Here is a 17,418-nt window from a genome sequence, read left to right as displayed (position 1 = left end):
TCATACACTTGTTGCAGTAAATAGAAAATAAGGCCAAGAATATGATTTTTTTTGAGAATCTAATGTGTTGATTCCTTCATTCAACTTTAATAAAAATAAAATAACTTTTTATCAGCAATAATTTGGCCCTAATCTTCAAATAATGCATTCAAGTTACGCTTTAATTAAAGGATCGATGTGAATGCATTAATTAGTCTATCCTGATATTTGTTCTACCATGAACAAGGGTTACATATAATATATGCTCTATAAACAACTTATGGTTTATTTTTGCTTTTCTGAAAACAGATGATTTTACTCATCGCTACCATCTACTTGAATTTGAGGCCCATTAAAACTCCATGAGCTTCATTTATCTATAAGAAAGGTAAAAGTTTCCACCGAATCTACTAATTGTGACCAGGTTAAATGGATTAGAATTTTATTTCTTAATTGCAATTGGATTGTTTTGCGTTTCTATACAGACCATATCCACTATATGATGAATCGAGTGTTACAATGTATAACCGAACAATGTTGTTGGTTAACTGACAATACCATCAAGAATGAAAAAATAATAATGAAATCTGTACAAAAGATAATGATGCCGCAATATGTCTTGACTTATGTTGACAATCTCCTTTCTTCTGAGTATTAAGGTGTCATTGACTTAAATATTATGAATCAAAAAGCAACATAGTTTGTTATTAAATCATGTAGAGAGCTTAGGGTTTTTTGGATAATATATGCAAATCCCTTGAATGGGAATAAAACAGTTTTTTAATGATCGTTTTTACTGTTTTTTAGGGTATTCATGATTTGATTTGTCTGTCCTGAGGATGGTCTCCATAACGCAAGTCTAGAGACTGAAACGTCGACTGCGCTTATTGTAAATGTAAATGTATTTGAGCTTATATAGCGCACAGCTACCCACAAAGGGTTTCCCGGCGCTTGCTTAGGGAACCCGTCCTGGTATTCCCCTGTGAGATAACCCGGCAGGGTATCCACAAGGTGAAAGCCAAGCATCCCGCCGCGAGGGGCCGTTGTGGAGATTAAGCAAGCTATTGCCCAGAGTCACAGAGTGTGAACCCGTGAGTCGAGAAGGCACCGGAGCGAGAATTATCAAGTCCGTGGAATTTTTGAGCCCAAGACCCGCCGAGGAGGGGAATTGAACCCTGGTCCAGGGCCGATCTCAGCTACCGGGTCTGCCGCCTCTAACCCCTGAGCCACACTTCTCCACTGCTTTTAATGATATAACTTGTAAATAGGTGGATAAGCTACAACAATTGCTGCAAATAGGCTGTTTTATTGATATTTTTCCTATTGTAGCTTTTGCAACAAATGGTATACCCATGTATATTTTATTTTTGTTTTGTGAATAATTAAAACAAACAGAAGTTTTCCATACACCCTGCTATTGCTCTCTCTTTTTATTACCGTTTGGTATTAGCTCTATTTGTTTAAAAATTTTGTCTGACACAAATTGTGCATCAGTGGTGTCAAATGCTTAGGACCACAAAATATTATATCATTTTGAATACTCTACAGTTCAACAAAACCCTTGACGGCACAATTACCCTTTCATACCTACCGCCCAAGCCCTCAAGGGTATATTGGGTTGCTCATTCTTAGTTGACATAGGTAACTTTGTGGCCATCACTGTTGTTCCCGATGATAATTTCCTCTCATAGCAGAATACGAGACTTTACGATATTGTTATTTAGATTTAATTTTATAAACGCGCGATAACATTGCGCCTCTGATAGTCCGAAAGCGGGCACATACAAACAGTGATTAAGTTTAACAGACTACATTTCCCATCCTTCCTTAAGGCGCTGGGAGATCACGTCACTGTTTACATCAACGGGCCAATCCCACTAGACATTAAATTGACCGTTACCTCGCTGTTTCGGTACCTCCCCATAGACAGCCCAGAAGGACGTCCGGGGTACCGACGGACAGGTAAGCGGGATTACAAGCCTTACGAAGAGGAGTGCGAACTATTGTAATTGTGGACTTAGGGGCCGAAACTCAGGGTGGACACTACAGTTTCACCAAGCGTGAACGTTTTCCAGCAACTCGACTTTAACAAGCCGTAGTTTAAAGGGGCCGTAACCCGGGGTGGACACTACAGTTTCACCAAGCGAGAACAGTTTCCTGCAACTCGACTTTAACAAGCGGTAGTTTTAAGCAGATGCCCATAACTTTGACATACTGCTGAGCGAGTGACATCGACTCTAACACACGCCAAAGCAGTCACAATCACAGCCGGATGGACTGTATATACGTGGCGCCATTATCATATGTAAAGCGCCTCTACAACCCCATTTGTTAATGATTTCCCTATTAGGTGGTCTGAGGATGACATGCGGGGACATTCCATTAAGATATGTTGAACAACAACATCAAGAGACATCAATAATGTACTCATTCAACATAACATCGTCAGACCCACATAAGTTTTCAAGTGATTCTTGTTCTGTAGCATGAGGGTTCTTCCTTTGACTCTCTTCTTCTTTTTGCCTAACCAGAGCGGTGCTCCATTTTACCTGCGCTGTGGCCAGGTGAGGTGGGGCTAAATTCTCCTACAATATAGGTGAGTGGCAATGTATTCAAAGCTGATACACTTCTTGGGTATCCTACTGAGAGTTGATACTTTTCTATGGTATATCACTTTAAAGTACCATGACATACTGTACTGCTCAATCCTTACTTGATAAATGAAACATGAAGGAATATGATGATAATAAGACATCACTAATGTTTTGTATGTTTTTCTTGTCTGTTTCTGTCTGTCTATTGTCTTGAACACTTGGACACATATCGGACCTTGATAACAGGAGAATTTCAGGTGACAATAATATTCTTTTTCACTCATTTCACAACAATTAGCAGTAGCATATATGGTCCTGATTAAGCAGTAGGAGACCTGTGGGCCCCGGTTAACTGCAGAAACATGTCGACCACTCTAGTAGTTATTTGTTAACACTACTTCTTGCACTGGTTTTAAATTTGGGAATAAGGAGGTGCTTATTAAAATATGTTTTCCTCCTTACTACTCAATTTTATATATTGCACTTTAATCGCTTATGATTTACACTAGTTAGCACTGCTATTCAGTTACCTGCTGATACCGAGTAAGATCACACTGACACTGGGACAAAAGGGTAAGATTAGGCTGAGCCTGGCCAAATCTTCCGAGGGTACGATTATCTACCTGCAATTTGAAGGCTCCCAGATGATGTAGGGCAGCACAGGTTGGTAATCTGATGGGAATATTTCTTTGCGCAAAGAAAGTACCCGAGGATTGATTTTGCTGTTTATCATTGACAGTTGAGATCACTCATTGACAGACACACACAAGAGCGTTCTTCTTTCCGACCCTTTGCTACATTGTAGTTGGTAGTGATATATGTATAGGGGCTGTAGCATCGACTGGTCATTAAATATTCCCTAGGACCCCCCTCCCCCCCTTTTTTGTAATTTTGATACATGTAGGCCTTAGACATTAAAGATCTTCCTCACACCAAACTCTCTTCCAGGCTCTTAAACCCGGGTGCAGAGCTGAGTTTAGGAGAGGGCTGTCCAGTTCTTTTTCCCACTAGGTCATGTCTCCAACTCACCAGTGACAAATGATGCCTTTAACCTCAAGTCAAAAGGTTGTGGGTGGGTGATAACCCACAATTCTTGAGGTGGGTATGAAACAAACTCCAAAATATGTGTTCCCCTGCATTCTGGGTAGCTTCAATGAGATGACTGAAGTTTGCAAAAAAGTGTTGGTCGAATTTTAATCTCAACCACAGGTAATCAATTGGGGCCACATCCCAGTCCACCCTCATTTTGCACTGCAAGCAACCTCAGTTTGGACCGAGCCAATTGTAATTCAGTCTTGACCCTGCTTCAATAGGAACAGTCCCTATCTGCCAGGCAGGGTCCTCTCTAAACCGGAACCCAGGCAACCCGGGATCTACTTGAGTCTACTTTGGACGAGCCAGTCTACAAAAAAGTGATGGATGGAATGCTTAAATTAATCCCAGCCACCGGTAACAGCTCCGGCTCCATCCCAACCCACCGATATCGTTCACACCATGCCACCTCAGTGGAATAATTAGATAACGAGCATACTTTCTAGTACTTATTTGACCCAAGTCTAATTGAACTCTAATATATCAATAAACAGCAAGCATCGTTTTTAAGACACACTTACCAGCAGGACAGGAATAGAGATTAGAACATAGTCCCCTGCTAGCCTGTAATAGAAAATAAAACACCAGAAATCAACTTATATCAAAAGGGAACATTTTGGGAGAGCTCATATTCCTGGAAGCATAATGCAGAATCCTCTTCAGCTCTGAAAGGAATTCCTGTGCTTCAAAAGCCACAAAGGGGAACATTATGCAATGTCTCTTTATTGATGTTATCCACAGATTGAAAAATAGGTCACAGTTCGACTGGTTAGACCAAATGTATCTCATTTCTGTAACTCCTTTTTATTTATGGTGTTAAAAAAACAGCGTCACAGAGCCTATTTGTGATTGCAATAGAAATCTGACAACAGAGGGGCATATTAGCAAGAACCTTGTTAAAAGTATCGCCGTTTTAGCTGCATTTTCCTGCTGCTAAAATGGCAATAATGGGCTTGCTAATATGCGTAATAGAATTCCAATGGAAGCCCAGGTTAGATGTTCAGGTTATCTTACCTGGGCTTCTATTGGAATTCTATAACGCATATTAGCAAGCCTGTTATCGCCGTTTTAGCGGCAGTTTCCTGACGCTAAAACGTCGATAATTTTACCGAGGTTCTTGCTAATATGCCCCAAAGTGTTTCTCCTCTGTTTCCCCATCCTCGCCTGGGCAGCAGGTCACCGGGATTTAGTTTTTTTTTCTAACTGGACATGTGGTAAATGAAGCAGGTGGCCAGGGTGGCTGGGTGGAAGGATAACAGGCATTATTCTGTTTTTTAGAGGGGTGGTGAGGGTAATGCTGTGTGTGCTCTGGGAGGTTGATAGTGTGCCAGGAGGAGGGGGTAGGAGATGTTCAGAGGTTAATGGACAGGTGAGGCCATGTTCGAGTATGTCTCCGCGTGACTCTTTTAAATCTGCACAGCTGATGCCAGCAGCGTGAGATGAAATAGTCTCACCATACGTAACATGCCTGTGCACCGCCTACAATGCCTGCACCGCAGTCACTATCTGCACCTTACTGCCATTCCTCCAACAGACATCACAGATCTTGTTGACTCAGCTTTGAAGGACTGATCCCGCCTTAAACTCAGTCACTGGATCTGCAACCCTATGCACATCTGGATTCAGAGGCGTCTTCTATTTCTGCTGTGGACACTTACCTTCATCTTCTCTATTACAATGTTTCATGCTTACACCACATGTGTCTTAAATCTCAGAAACTTCAGAGGACTCTGCCAGTGTCTTCCAGATGCCATGGATCAGCTGTGTGTGGAGTCTGATGCCAGATGTTCTGGGTGAAACAAAGCTTGAACCGGGTCTGCAACAGACGCACTGTCCCGGCCGGCATGGTCTATTTTGCCGCAGGTCCATATGGAAAACACGTAATTGTGCAGGCTGAATCAAGGCTACACAGGTAGAGAGAAAGATGGGCTGGTGGGCTCAAAGACAAGGCGCGGACATGACAGCGAAACAAAATACGAAAGGAGAGCGGCAGCAGAGTTCAGTGGGATGACTCACTAAAAGGAGTTACAGCAAACACATGATGGAATGCTGACAATGCAAACATTCATCCCCAGTCAAAAGATCTGGGTTAAATGCATAATTCTTTTGCCCACTATACCACCTCAGTTCAGACCCAGCCATATGCAAATCAGTTTTGACCCTGTGCCCCATGGGAACAGGGCAGACCGAACTGCCGGGCCAGGTCCTTTCTGGAACGGAAGCAAACATCCTGGGACGGTTTCAGGGTATGTCACCCGTCCTCAGCCAGGATAGGTTGAATCCAGAGGGACAGTGAGCAAGCACCCACGTCTGGGCATACCCATCCCACTTAGGGCGAAAAGTGTTTCAGCAAACACAAGGAAGCAGATTCATCTGCCGTCAGGAAGAAGAAGAACAGAAGGCTCCAGAAGAAAGAAACACTAAACTGGGGAGGGAGTGCATGGACCAGGGTGTGGCACCGATTCCATCCACTGGCTCCACTGTGCGGGGTAGGGTTTAGTATACAAATAATGCAAAATAATAAATTCTTACCTTGACACTTTAGGATCTTGCCTATTTAACAGCAGAAGTTTCTCTGTGTTGAGAAAGATAGCCCAGCAGGGGAAACACATGAGAACTAACATGAGCAGGGACTTCTGCAGGATGACTCCCACTTGCTTCAAGTTTTTACCACCAAATGTCTGAAAAGGTAAACAAACTATTAGTCAGTATGCACTGGATCTTATGCAGCCACTGTTCCAGGCTGAAAGGACAACTCGCCAGAGATGTTTCCATTGAAAATAACTATAAAGTGGATTTGTTCAATAAGCAAACATTCCCTTATTAGAATTATCTGTGGGTTTTTTCAGGGGATGTTAGAAATATTGTATGTGCTGTTGTCGTTGATATAATTGAAATAATTAGGAGGATCGCTGCATAGGCTTATTTGAGTCTTTATAAGACTTAGTCCAAGCTAATAAAACAAACTTCAGCAAGGCAAGGTTCCAGGTTAAATCTCACAGGTATTTTCAAAATTAAGACCATTACAAAAGGCAAAACATGGATACTCATTAATTAATGAATTCGCACAATTAAAATCCTAATCTGTGAAAAGGCGTACATGAGTTCTTAACTGAATCTAGCCAATGGCCAGAACCAAATATAAGCAAGTAAACAGGCTGACATAGATTCTTCTCAATTTGAAAAGCCAATGAAACTCTGGCACAAATCGCAAAGACCTAATCTTGTATAGGGTTTTAGACAGAAAAGCCAGACACATTTAATTACTTCTAATGGTCTGACAGTGTTGCACTAGCAATGTATCTCAATACCTTCGATCCGCGTCCCCGCAAACTGCATCCCTCCCTCGCATCAAGGAAACCAGAAGCAGAGGAGGCTGGATCCCATATCTCACAGCCATTTAAAGTATAGAAATAGAAGACACAGGGGCATATCACCAGAATGCGCGATATCTATCGCCATAGTAATTTATCTTCAGAAAAGTTAGCACTGCCTAACCCTGATTATTATCGCCGTGATAGCGGGGTATTCACATGGCGATAATTACAGCGAACAGGGAAGGAAACAGGCGACAACCAGATCGCAATGGTGATAGTTATTTCTGCGTTTGCAGCGATAGCTGTGGATCGGCACAGCAGCGCCAGATAAATCCCCTTTCTCAACGCAGGTGATATCGCATTGCAGACATGGCCCTACAAATATTAGGATGTGAGGGTTAGGATGTCAAGTGAATAACAAATGCAAGAGTCATTGTCTGGTTCATTTTACATTTGGCATGCAGCCTGAAAGACTGCTGCATCAACAGAGGCCCTTTTCCCGACCTCTGTACCCACGCTCTATTGAAAGACCCAGCCAGCCAGCACCTGCAAGTGATAGATGGAAAGGCTCCCTTTCATGCTGGGGGTAGTCGTCCTGCTTAGGTGTAAAATCCCTGGTGTAAAAAGCAGGTGTAAAAACCCTGGTGCTACCGCGGGTTATCCCCTGTTTTTGCTTCGCTTTGCAGATCTGGCAGTTCATTGTGAATGTGGTGTTGTGGTTTTCTTGTGTGTTTTTGCACGGGAACGCCTACTCTAGATCTCATTAGTGTTAGTTGGTGGTGTCCACCGTGGAGATAAATTTAGGGGCAGTTATTGCAGGAATACTGGTGTTGCTTGCAGTTTGCACCAGCTTGTGAATGGGGTGTTAAATCTATCTCCACTTTTGCTGCTTTAAGGTGGAGATAAATTGGAGTTGACTCCTTGAGAATATACCCCACAGTTTAACTAATGAATGAACTCTAAGAAAAGCTTGAGTAGAGGCCCTCGAAAGGTGCAAGGACAGGAACATCCCAAAAATGTCTTACTGCACAGTTAGACAAAATTAAATCAATTTAATATTGAAGAGACTATGGTCTAGGCTTCTATTAAATTGATTTTCTGAAATGTAAAAAGCACACAAATATGCATGAACGTGGAGCTTGCACGCGGAGAAGGCTCGACCACATAAAATTAAAGTGCATATTTGTTTCTCCAAACATGAACAGATGTCAATGCAAGATTACTTTGTACTCAATTAGCACATCTAAATTATCCATTATTTTTCTATTACATTTTTTTTTACATCTGACATTATGATGTGACTTTCTTAGTACCCTGGGTTGCAGGATGGATTGTATATTTCTATCAAAATGCGTGAAAGTCAAATAGGCATACCCATGGTTGGGGACCTGTGGAAAAAGGGGGGAGTAGTCACTTTTGCACAGCTGCGAGCAACATACCAAATGGTAGGGATGGAGCACTACAGATACATTAAAATAAAACACGCACTAACAAAGGCCATACCTTCCGGAACTGACCTCCCCGATTCCTCGTCACTCAAGGATCGATTATTAACAGACTATCTCACCAAAAAGACAATCTCTTTAACATATGGCAAATTGGTTAATAACCAAAAAGATCTCACTCACAGTCGCAAAGAGAAGTGACAAGCCGAGGAGGGTTAGATGGGTGAGCAGGACTGGCAGGAAGCACAGGCGACAACGCTGGAGGTGGCAATCCCATCCAGACTAAAGCTCTTGCATCTTAAAATATTGCACAGAAAGTACTACACCAGGACTACACTTTACAAAATAGGGAGGGCTGATTCACTGCTTTGTCTTCAGGGGAGCGGGTTAGCGGGCTCCTTTTATCAGACACTATAGGATTGTCCCTGCATCACATCGTACTGGAGGGCAATCATGGCTACAATCACTTGAGTGAGGGGCTTCAATGTCTCCCCGGAACCGAGGAGATGCCTACTCAATGTGTGGGAGCCAACCGACCACAACCATGCGGAGCAGAGCTGAGCGACCATGGGTATTACACTAGCTCAAAGGAATATTGCTCAACACTCGGGGGCACAGATGGTCCCTTCTCACCAACAGTGGTGTTGTGACTTAGACAGAGCAATGATAGCTGAGAAAGCAGTATTCATACATGGAGGGTGTCCACGAAAATGAACGAGAGAGTGGGGGAAATGGAACGCATACCGAGGGAACCTCTGCGCCCCACCTCCAGAGGAATCATATCTGGACCTGAGCGAATGACAAACACAATGGATGCTCTATGGGGGGCGATTTTAGTCAATGGACCAGGGTACTATGGAGGAACGAATATGCATGTATGTAAAGTTCTATGTTGCACTGGTATGGATAACATTAGAACTGATGAGACACAAGCTACACGTGATTATAATCGGCTGAGACTTAGCGCAAATGTTAATAATTTTAAAAGAGGGCGTTCTGGGACCGGTTTTGGGGTATGTCGCCCTACTTCGGCCGTGCCGGCTTGGGTCCAGTGGTGCAGTGGGCACGGGACCCACGTCTGGGCATACTCAGACGTGCTGGCGTGGGTTCCAGGCTCGCTGTGCCACTGGATTCAGGCTATAATGGCTGAGGGGGGGTGGGGCTCCAGGGCCGGTCCTACGATGCTGGTTTCCGGTCCAGGGAGTACCTGACTCAGCAGTTCGGGCTGGACTGTTCCCAAGATGCACAGGGTCAAGACTGATTTGAATGTGGCCTAAACTGGGGTGGCATGGTGAGTAAATGAATGATGGAATTAACCCAGATCTCTTGACTCGGTTGAATGTTTTGATTTGTTCTGCATTTTGTCCATGAATTGTGTGTCAAAAGATGGCAGCGATAACCATAAATAAAAATGTGTAAAAGTTACAACTTTATAAATAACTTTCAAAGGCCACAATTTTTGGGGGACAAACGGTTTCATGGAAATTAGTTTCAATACATTAATCCAATCTACTATTTTTTCTTAGTCTAAAACCTTGAAACATCCTTCTCCAGATCTCTCTCTGTGCCATTCTACAATTGTACCTATTTAGTGGGTCGGTGGAAAATCTTTAGTTACACAGGGTAAATGTAAAAAAAGAACATAAAAATAAAACACAAAAAATAATGAATAAGTGTTCTAGTGAGTAATATGCCTCAACAACTTGGTTGGTTTGGCACACGTGATTAGACAATTCACTTTCTTGATTATTTAGGATTGATCTATCGGGCTGAAATTGATGCAAAACACAGTTATGCATGTTTCCGCACTAATGCCTGAGTGTTTTATGAAAACCTTCCTTGCTCATGGTTTGCATTAGCACTGTTAGATGTTTGCAATTGTGTGCACAAAACAGGAAAATATGATTATGTACAGAAAATGGATGAAAACATGTTTTTTATTATTCTTCCAGAGTTGTCCCAACATGCAATTCTTACATAGAAACATTGCAGTCACCCAGCATGAATTAAATTTGTGGTGAGATAATTGGGGCTCAATGTTACTAATGTGTTGCAATGTGACTGTGTAATGTCAAGGAGTACAAACCCAATGGAATATACATACAATGCTATATCGCTCCCACGCAAAGTTGGTACTATAAAAATAGAAGATTAATACATACATACATACAAATATCACGCCGAGGGCTTACCGGCGTTTCCCAGTGGACGCTACCGCTACTGCTGTAACCGCTTTGTTTCTTGCTACAACTAGCCGCACCCGCTCCGCGGGTGCCGCGTCGCTATTCTGGGCTTGAGTGGCTGTTGGGAGCTCGTTTGCTCACAGCCTTCTGGAGGACTCGAGGGTGCAGGGAACCAGCTCGTACCATCAGCGCCGCTGCAGGGACTCTCCTAACCAGGAGCCCCTGCTTCCCGGCACACCTGCTGACCTGTTGCCCCTCCCACCCCTCGCTCAGAGGGTGAAAAGCAGCAGAACTCCTCACGCCAGTGGGACACAATCACGCTGAGGGCTTACCGGCGTTTCCCTGTGGACGCTACCGCTACTGCTGTAGCTGCTTTGTTTCTTGCTACAACTAGCCGCACCCGCTCCGCGGGTGCCGCGTCGCTATTCTGGGCTGGAGTGGCTGTTGGGAGCACGTTTGCTCATAGCCTTCTGGAGGACTCGAGGGTGCAGGGAACCAGCTCGTACCATCAGCGCCGCTGCAGGGACTCTCCTAACCAGGAGCCCCTGCTTCCCGGTCCACCTGCTGACCTGTTGCCCCTCCCACCCCTCGCTTCACGCCCCCATAAAGGAACGCCCTTCCCCGCCGTGCGGGAGCACGCGGGAGAAGCCCCGGACAAGGGCGGGACCATCTTTGGCCATCAGGGGCCAGAAGAGGCCGGGCCGGGCCACATCTCTTGGCTCTGCTAAACGGACACAAGATTCTTGGGATCATGGCCACAGGCACCAGAGCAAGCAAATCTAGGAAAGCTGCGGGAGACGTAGTCATAGGCACAATGGACCAATTTATAACTCGGGCTGTCTCCATTGTTGAAAAGGAGATAATACTAGCTGAACGTAGGCTCTCCCGGGACTCCAGGGGCCTATCACACAAGCGCTCATCCCTGGGCGCCCTTGCCCTAGCCCCCAGCCCTGTAAACGTACCTACCACACCATTGGTGGTAATTGACTCCCCGGACATTGATGAGAGAGTGAGTCGGATTAGGGCAAGCCTAGAAAGGGTAACTACCACTGCACCAGATACTGCTCACGACTCATTACACCTAAACCCACCCGACCCAACTGATCCTTCGCTGGGGGCACATAATTATGAACTTGATTCTGAGATCAATAATGCCCTTAGTCCCCCTGTGATGCCCAACGAAGCCTCAAATCCTCCCCTCACAGCCGTACTTATCGAAGCTAGTACATCCCTAGCAGCGGCTCCAGAAACCACTCCATCAGGGAAATTAGCTCCAGGACTAGCTGCACACAGGAAGAGAAAGCGTCCTGTTAGTCCTCGCAGGGGGGGCTCCCAAAAGCCACACAGTAAAGTAAGTAGGCATAACGTGACCAAAGGGGGCACTACCAAAAACCATGTCCTACACCCAAAACCCCCCACCATTCATACTAGAGTCACTGTATCCAAGGGTCCTGACGGGCTTGGCATATCTGGCCCGCCAGCTTCTCTTGGTACCACCACAGTCCCCCAGGCTGTACACACTGATATTGTCACCCCACCCTTAGATGTCGAGAGCATAATCAGGTCTGTGGTGATGCCCCTTGTAGATAAGATTGACAGTCTCACACGTAAATTAGCTACCCTTGAGCAATCAATGTTGGATAACTTTTACGCTGTGAAATCACTGGTCAAATTTCACTCCAAGGCGCAGGGCGAAGACAATGGAGGGTTAAGGAGTGGTGCTGTTACCTTAGTTCCCTCTGAGTCAATGTCTCGTCAAAAAGCGCCTGTACCTGGGGAGGCCACCCAGCCACCACAACCTAACACTGGAACCAGCCCTGCCCCACAAATCCCTACCCCCGGGCCCAGTTTGGGCCGCCAAAAGAAAAAACCCAATACTCAAGCGCTCAAGGCCCCCAAGGTTAACTTTGCTCCAAATCCTGAGCCCATAGCGTCCACTTCTAAAGCAGCAGGAAATGCGCCAACCACGTCGAATGGAAACATCACTCCATCCCTTCCCACTCCTGGCAATCAGGATGCACCCAAACCCCTAGCTAAATCCCCAGCTAAAACACCAACAGACAGGGCGAAAAGGCACACACCCAATGCTAGCCTCCCTCCTGGTTGTAAACCGTATGTGGTAATTCTAACGGGGGTTCCGGAGCTTGAAGAGGGTTCTTGTGAGTTGTATTCTGATCTTAAACACAAGACCCTCTCCTGGCTTAAAGCAAATAGACCCCTCCCAGGGCACATTGATGGCAGAATAGCTTATGTTGGTCGTGTGGGGTGGATTGGCAATAGACGCAAGGATTTAACTGGGGACTGCGTGCTGATCAACTTCAGCGATCCTAGAGCAGCAGGTATGATCTGTAGCCAGCAGTCGCATCACAACTTCTGCGACATACAAACTAGGGACTTGGGGTATTTTTATCGCCCCCCCCCCCTTATCTGGGCACAAGAAGTTTTTGCCGGATGGGGGTAGAGGCGCATGGTACCCGCACTACCCAACCTTGGATGTTAGAGCTAGGGCATGGACACCGACCCAAGCGGCCCCATCCCAGGGATGGGGTTGGTGACTTGGTGATCAAGCGGTATTAAACGCCCCCCCACCTAAGGTTATTGCACCATGCGTAGCTGGGAGGGTCTCCCCGTCATTAGTTAACACCCCTGCGCGCCAACTCGTGCCCAACTCCACCATCCCCTCTTCCTTAGGCTGTCGGGCTGAGTTTACTGAGCCCGTGGATGATGTACAAATCTCGGGGGCACAGGGTGGGGAAGCTGGATGTGCTGAGTTTCCGAATCGCCCTACCCTGAAAGTTATCAGTTGGAATGTGGCAGGCCTAAATAACAAGTTGGACGCCCCGGACTGGGTGGCGCTCACCGAGCCCCACGCAGTCTGCGCGTTCCAAGAAACGTGGTGTGTGGAACCGAAGCACAGGGTAGGATATGCTACCTTCTCTGTCCCGGCAAGAATCCCAGTATCGGGAAGAGGGCGCCCATTTGGAGGTCTCCTAGTCTGGGTCGATATATCCTTAGGATGGGGAGTATACCATCACCCCCAAAAATCTCCAGATTTGATGTGGCTCACAGTAAAATGCCCAAGGAAAGCTGAAAAGCTGAAGATCTTCAATATTTACACACGTGGGGTTTCAGGGAGGGCTTCGTCACCAACCCTATTGGCCCTGGAGGCAGCCTTGGGGGAGTGTCGTGGAGACTCCCTAATTTTGGTTATGGGGGACTTCAACTGCACATTTGAGCCCTTGATGGCCGATGAATCCTTGGACCTGTATGATGAAGATTCAAGGAGAGGCGTTCCGTCCCTCGACCTTCCAATTGTCAAAAGATGGACTCCTAGAATCGTCCAACTGAATTCCCTCATACTAGAGTATGGCTTGAGAGCAGCCAACGGGGGAACACGGTCAGACCTAGTGGGGGCACACACGTACAACAGGGTGGGTCACTCATCTAGGATAGATTATATCCTTTTAAACTTTCCTTTGTGGGCCCACATGGGGGACATGATAGTTCTACCTTCCTTGGATAGTGATCATAATGCACTCTCATTATCCCTAATATACTGGTGGAGGGACAGCGGCTCACCTTGTGGAGCTCATGACGCATCTGAGCTGAGGTCATCGGGGGGGGTGGTCCCCTCAAATTGCCTCAGACGTTTAAAATGGGACAAAGTGGCCATTGATGAAGAAAAACTATCCTGCATCAGAGCCGTTATTGCTGCAGCTTGTGAAATCCTGGAAAATCACCCTCCCAGCCCGCACAAGATTTCAGCCATGTTCAGCGAGGTTTCGACGTCGATTGGGGACTTGTTCATGGTTAAACTAAATACCAAGGGAAACAAAAACCTTGACAAGCGTCAGGGCAAATCAGGCTGGTACTCGTCGGAGTGCCGTGCTGGAAAGAGAGCCCTAATTCTGGCAGTAAAGAGTGGTGATGCAACAACAATAGCTACCAAACGCAAGTCCTACAAATGCGTGCTAAAGGCAGCAAGGAGAGACTGGGAAGATGCCTTTTGGCAGGAACTTCGTGTCGCCAGCATAGAAAAAAATGCTAACGGTTTTTGGGACCTGTTGCGAAAGAAAAACAGACCTTTAGACACTGTCATCACATGCAATATAACCGAAGATCTGTGGTATTCACACTTTTCAAAACTGTACACAGCATCTGCAGTAGAAGCAATGGACTTCCCACTACCACAGATCTGTCGAGGTGATGGGAGCTATGAGGAGAGCCTATTCACCAGGAAAGAAGCTGAAATTGCCATAAAATCTCTGGTCCCTCGCAAAGCAGCTGGACCTGATGGCCTTCCTGGCGACCTTCTCCGCATGGACACAGGCGAATGGGGCATGCTAATTGCATCGCTACTGAACGCTGCTATGGCAGGGGCCCCCCTCCCTGCTTCTTGGATGGCAGCCGAGGTGGTCCCCCTGCACAAGAAAGGCTCAAGAGACGACCCAGCTAATTACAGGCCGATCAGCCTGATAGATTGTTCCCAAAAAGTAGCGGGCAAGGTCCTCTTATCTAGGGTTCAGCAGTGGGCAGACGAAAACAAGATACTCTCGGACTTCCAGGCTGGGTTCAGAGCCGGCACAGGAACAATAGAACAATCGCTAAGGCTGCTCATGATCCACTGGAAGGTCGTCACGATTGGGAAGGGTACCCTATACCTGGCCTTCATCGATCTCCGGACGGCTTTTGATTTGGTGCCCAGAAACAACCTATGGAAGGTACTGTGTGACCTCGGTATGCCACCCTACTTGCTTCACTTGATCATGAGGTTCCATGAAAATAACTACGCCCAAATACGCTGGGGGCCAAATGGACAAAAGACCTCAAGAATAGAGGTGAATAGAGGTGTGCGGCAAGGTTGCGTACTTGCCCCAACCCTATTCTCCATCTATGTAAATGGGGTGGTGGACTTCCTGACCAAGATACCAGCAGATGCGCCCCGTCTGGCAGGTCGTCCAATCCCTACCCTGCTCTTTGCGGACGATACTTTACTTCTGTCAAAATCTCCAATGGGCCTCCAGCAGCTTCTCTCCGGTTTTGACGATTTCTGCAAGCAGAGAGGTCTCTGTATCAATACAGACAAAACAAAGTACCTCATTTTGAACCCTCCACAAAAACTCGGCCCCCCTCCAACATTGGGGTCCGTTGCACTGGAAAGAACCAAGACGTTCGACTACCTGGGCATCCGCCTGGTGGACTCCATGAAATGGGACTGTCACTTGACCAAAATGTTGTTAAGCCTGAAAAGAGTGACTGGGGCCCTGCTGAAAGAGCAGAGAGCAGCTTCCACAAAACCAATAGCAGCAGTATTGGACATTTACTCAGCCAGAGGAGTGAGTGCAGCACTTTATGGGGCAGAGCTCTGGGGGATGTCAAACATGAAAGAGCTAACACGAGCCGAGAATACCTTCCTGAGAAGTTTAATGTCTCTCGGTCCATCTATCCCCATCCTACCATTGCAACTGGACATGGGTTGTCGGGCGATTGAAGATCAAGCGAAGCTACGCCCCCTGCTACTGTGGGCCCGCATCTGGAGAGTGCCAGAGCTCTCAAGTTATGCGGATGGCCTACGGGAGATAATCAAATCCACAGGTTGGGCAAAAATCAAATGGCTAAGGGACATTAAGGCTCTACTTGCCAACCTGGGGCTGAAAGAAGCATGGCACCAACAGTCAGCCCCACCCAAATCTACGTTAAAACAACTCTATTGGTCATGGGTGGCAAACAAAAGAAACTCCTCTTCAACGACCTGCAAGTCGACTAGAAACTTCGTGGAGTTCAAAGATGTCCCCATCAGAGAACTGTATTTGGACATTATCTCTGCCCCATGGGAAAGATCCCTGTATTTTAAATTTAGAGTAGGTCTTCTCCCTGTAATGGAGCTCACATGCCACTGGAAAATCCCTTATCAGACTGCTCCATGGTGCCCCTTCTGCCCTCAACGCCGTGAATCTGTCCCCCATCTGTTATTCGAGTGCCCTGCCTACAAGGTTCCTCGTATGAAATGGATCAAACCAATGTGTCTCACCTTGGGCACCAGACATTGCAACGTGGCACTAAGAATACTACTTACAGACACTCGTACATTTTTCGCATGCGCCACCTTGAAATATTTAGGGTGGGCATGGCGGATTCGGTCAAAAAGACTCAGGCAAATTGTTTAATCATGATTTTAAACTTATGGTCTGTTTTCGGCCTATCTTTTTTAGCTAATTTAAATAAATTGTAGGAAAAAAACGTTGATTCCTAGTATGTAAGGGGTTTTTTATGCTTTTTATCTAGTTAATGTTTAAAATTGAAATTTCCATGTATGTATGCTTTTTAAGATATTTTTTATGTCGAAATAAAGCCTATTTGACTTGACTTGACTTGACAAATATACATGAATATTTATACTGCTTATTTTGTTGCATTAACACAGCTATAAAAATTTTAAAATACTTTCTTTTAGATTTGCATTTATTGAATGAATATGGAGTTTTAATGATGTGTCTCATAGAAGTAAAAGTTCAGATCACTAATAGCAAATCTTCATTACTCCAATCCTTTCTTGCTCGTCCTATTATTTACTTTCCAAGTAAATGTGCCTATTTACTGTATTCTGTGTACCACTCCCAAGCTGTTTTCTCTTTCCAATAATTGCACAGTGAACCCTCCCATAAATTACCTTCCCCTCCCAACTTATACCTGTTTATATCAAGCCCTGAAAGAAGGCTGATAAAGTAAGTAAAGTGGGGAGGGGGGCATAAAGATGAATCACAGTAATAAAGATTACCAGTAAATAACCCAAGAATTACCTACTCTT

The 17,418-nt window shown here is 45.6% G+C and overlaps 1 protein-coding gene across 1 annotated transcript in view; it reads right to left on the bottom strand.

Moving 5' to 3' along the window:
• LOC147718107 (multidrug and toxin extrusion protein 2-like) overlaps positions 1-17,418 on the bottom strand; it is a 464,065-nt gene that overhangs the window by 276,778 nt on the left and 169,869 nt on the right. Inside the window, exons 4-5 of the mRNA XM_086919190.1 lie at positions 6,198-6,346; positions 4,187-4,229 (exon numbers count right to left, since the gene is read on the bottom strand). Coding sequence (XP_086775316.1) covers positions 4,187-4,229; positions 6,198-6,346 — 192 coding nt within the window. The remainder of the gene's footprint in view (positions 1-4,186; positions 4,230-6,197; positions 6,347-17,418) is intronic.

Source organism: Lissotriton vulgaris, chromosome 4_2 (genome assembly GCF_964263255.1).
Source record: "Lissotriton vulgaris chromosome 4_2, aLisVul1.2, whole genome shotgun sequence".
Classification (NCBI taxonomy): Eukaryota; Metazoa; Chordata; class Amphibia; order Caudata; family Salamandridae; genus Lissotriton; species Lissotriton vulgaris.
This window is presented reverse-complemented; position numbering and strand designations above follow the sequence as displayed.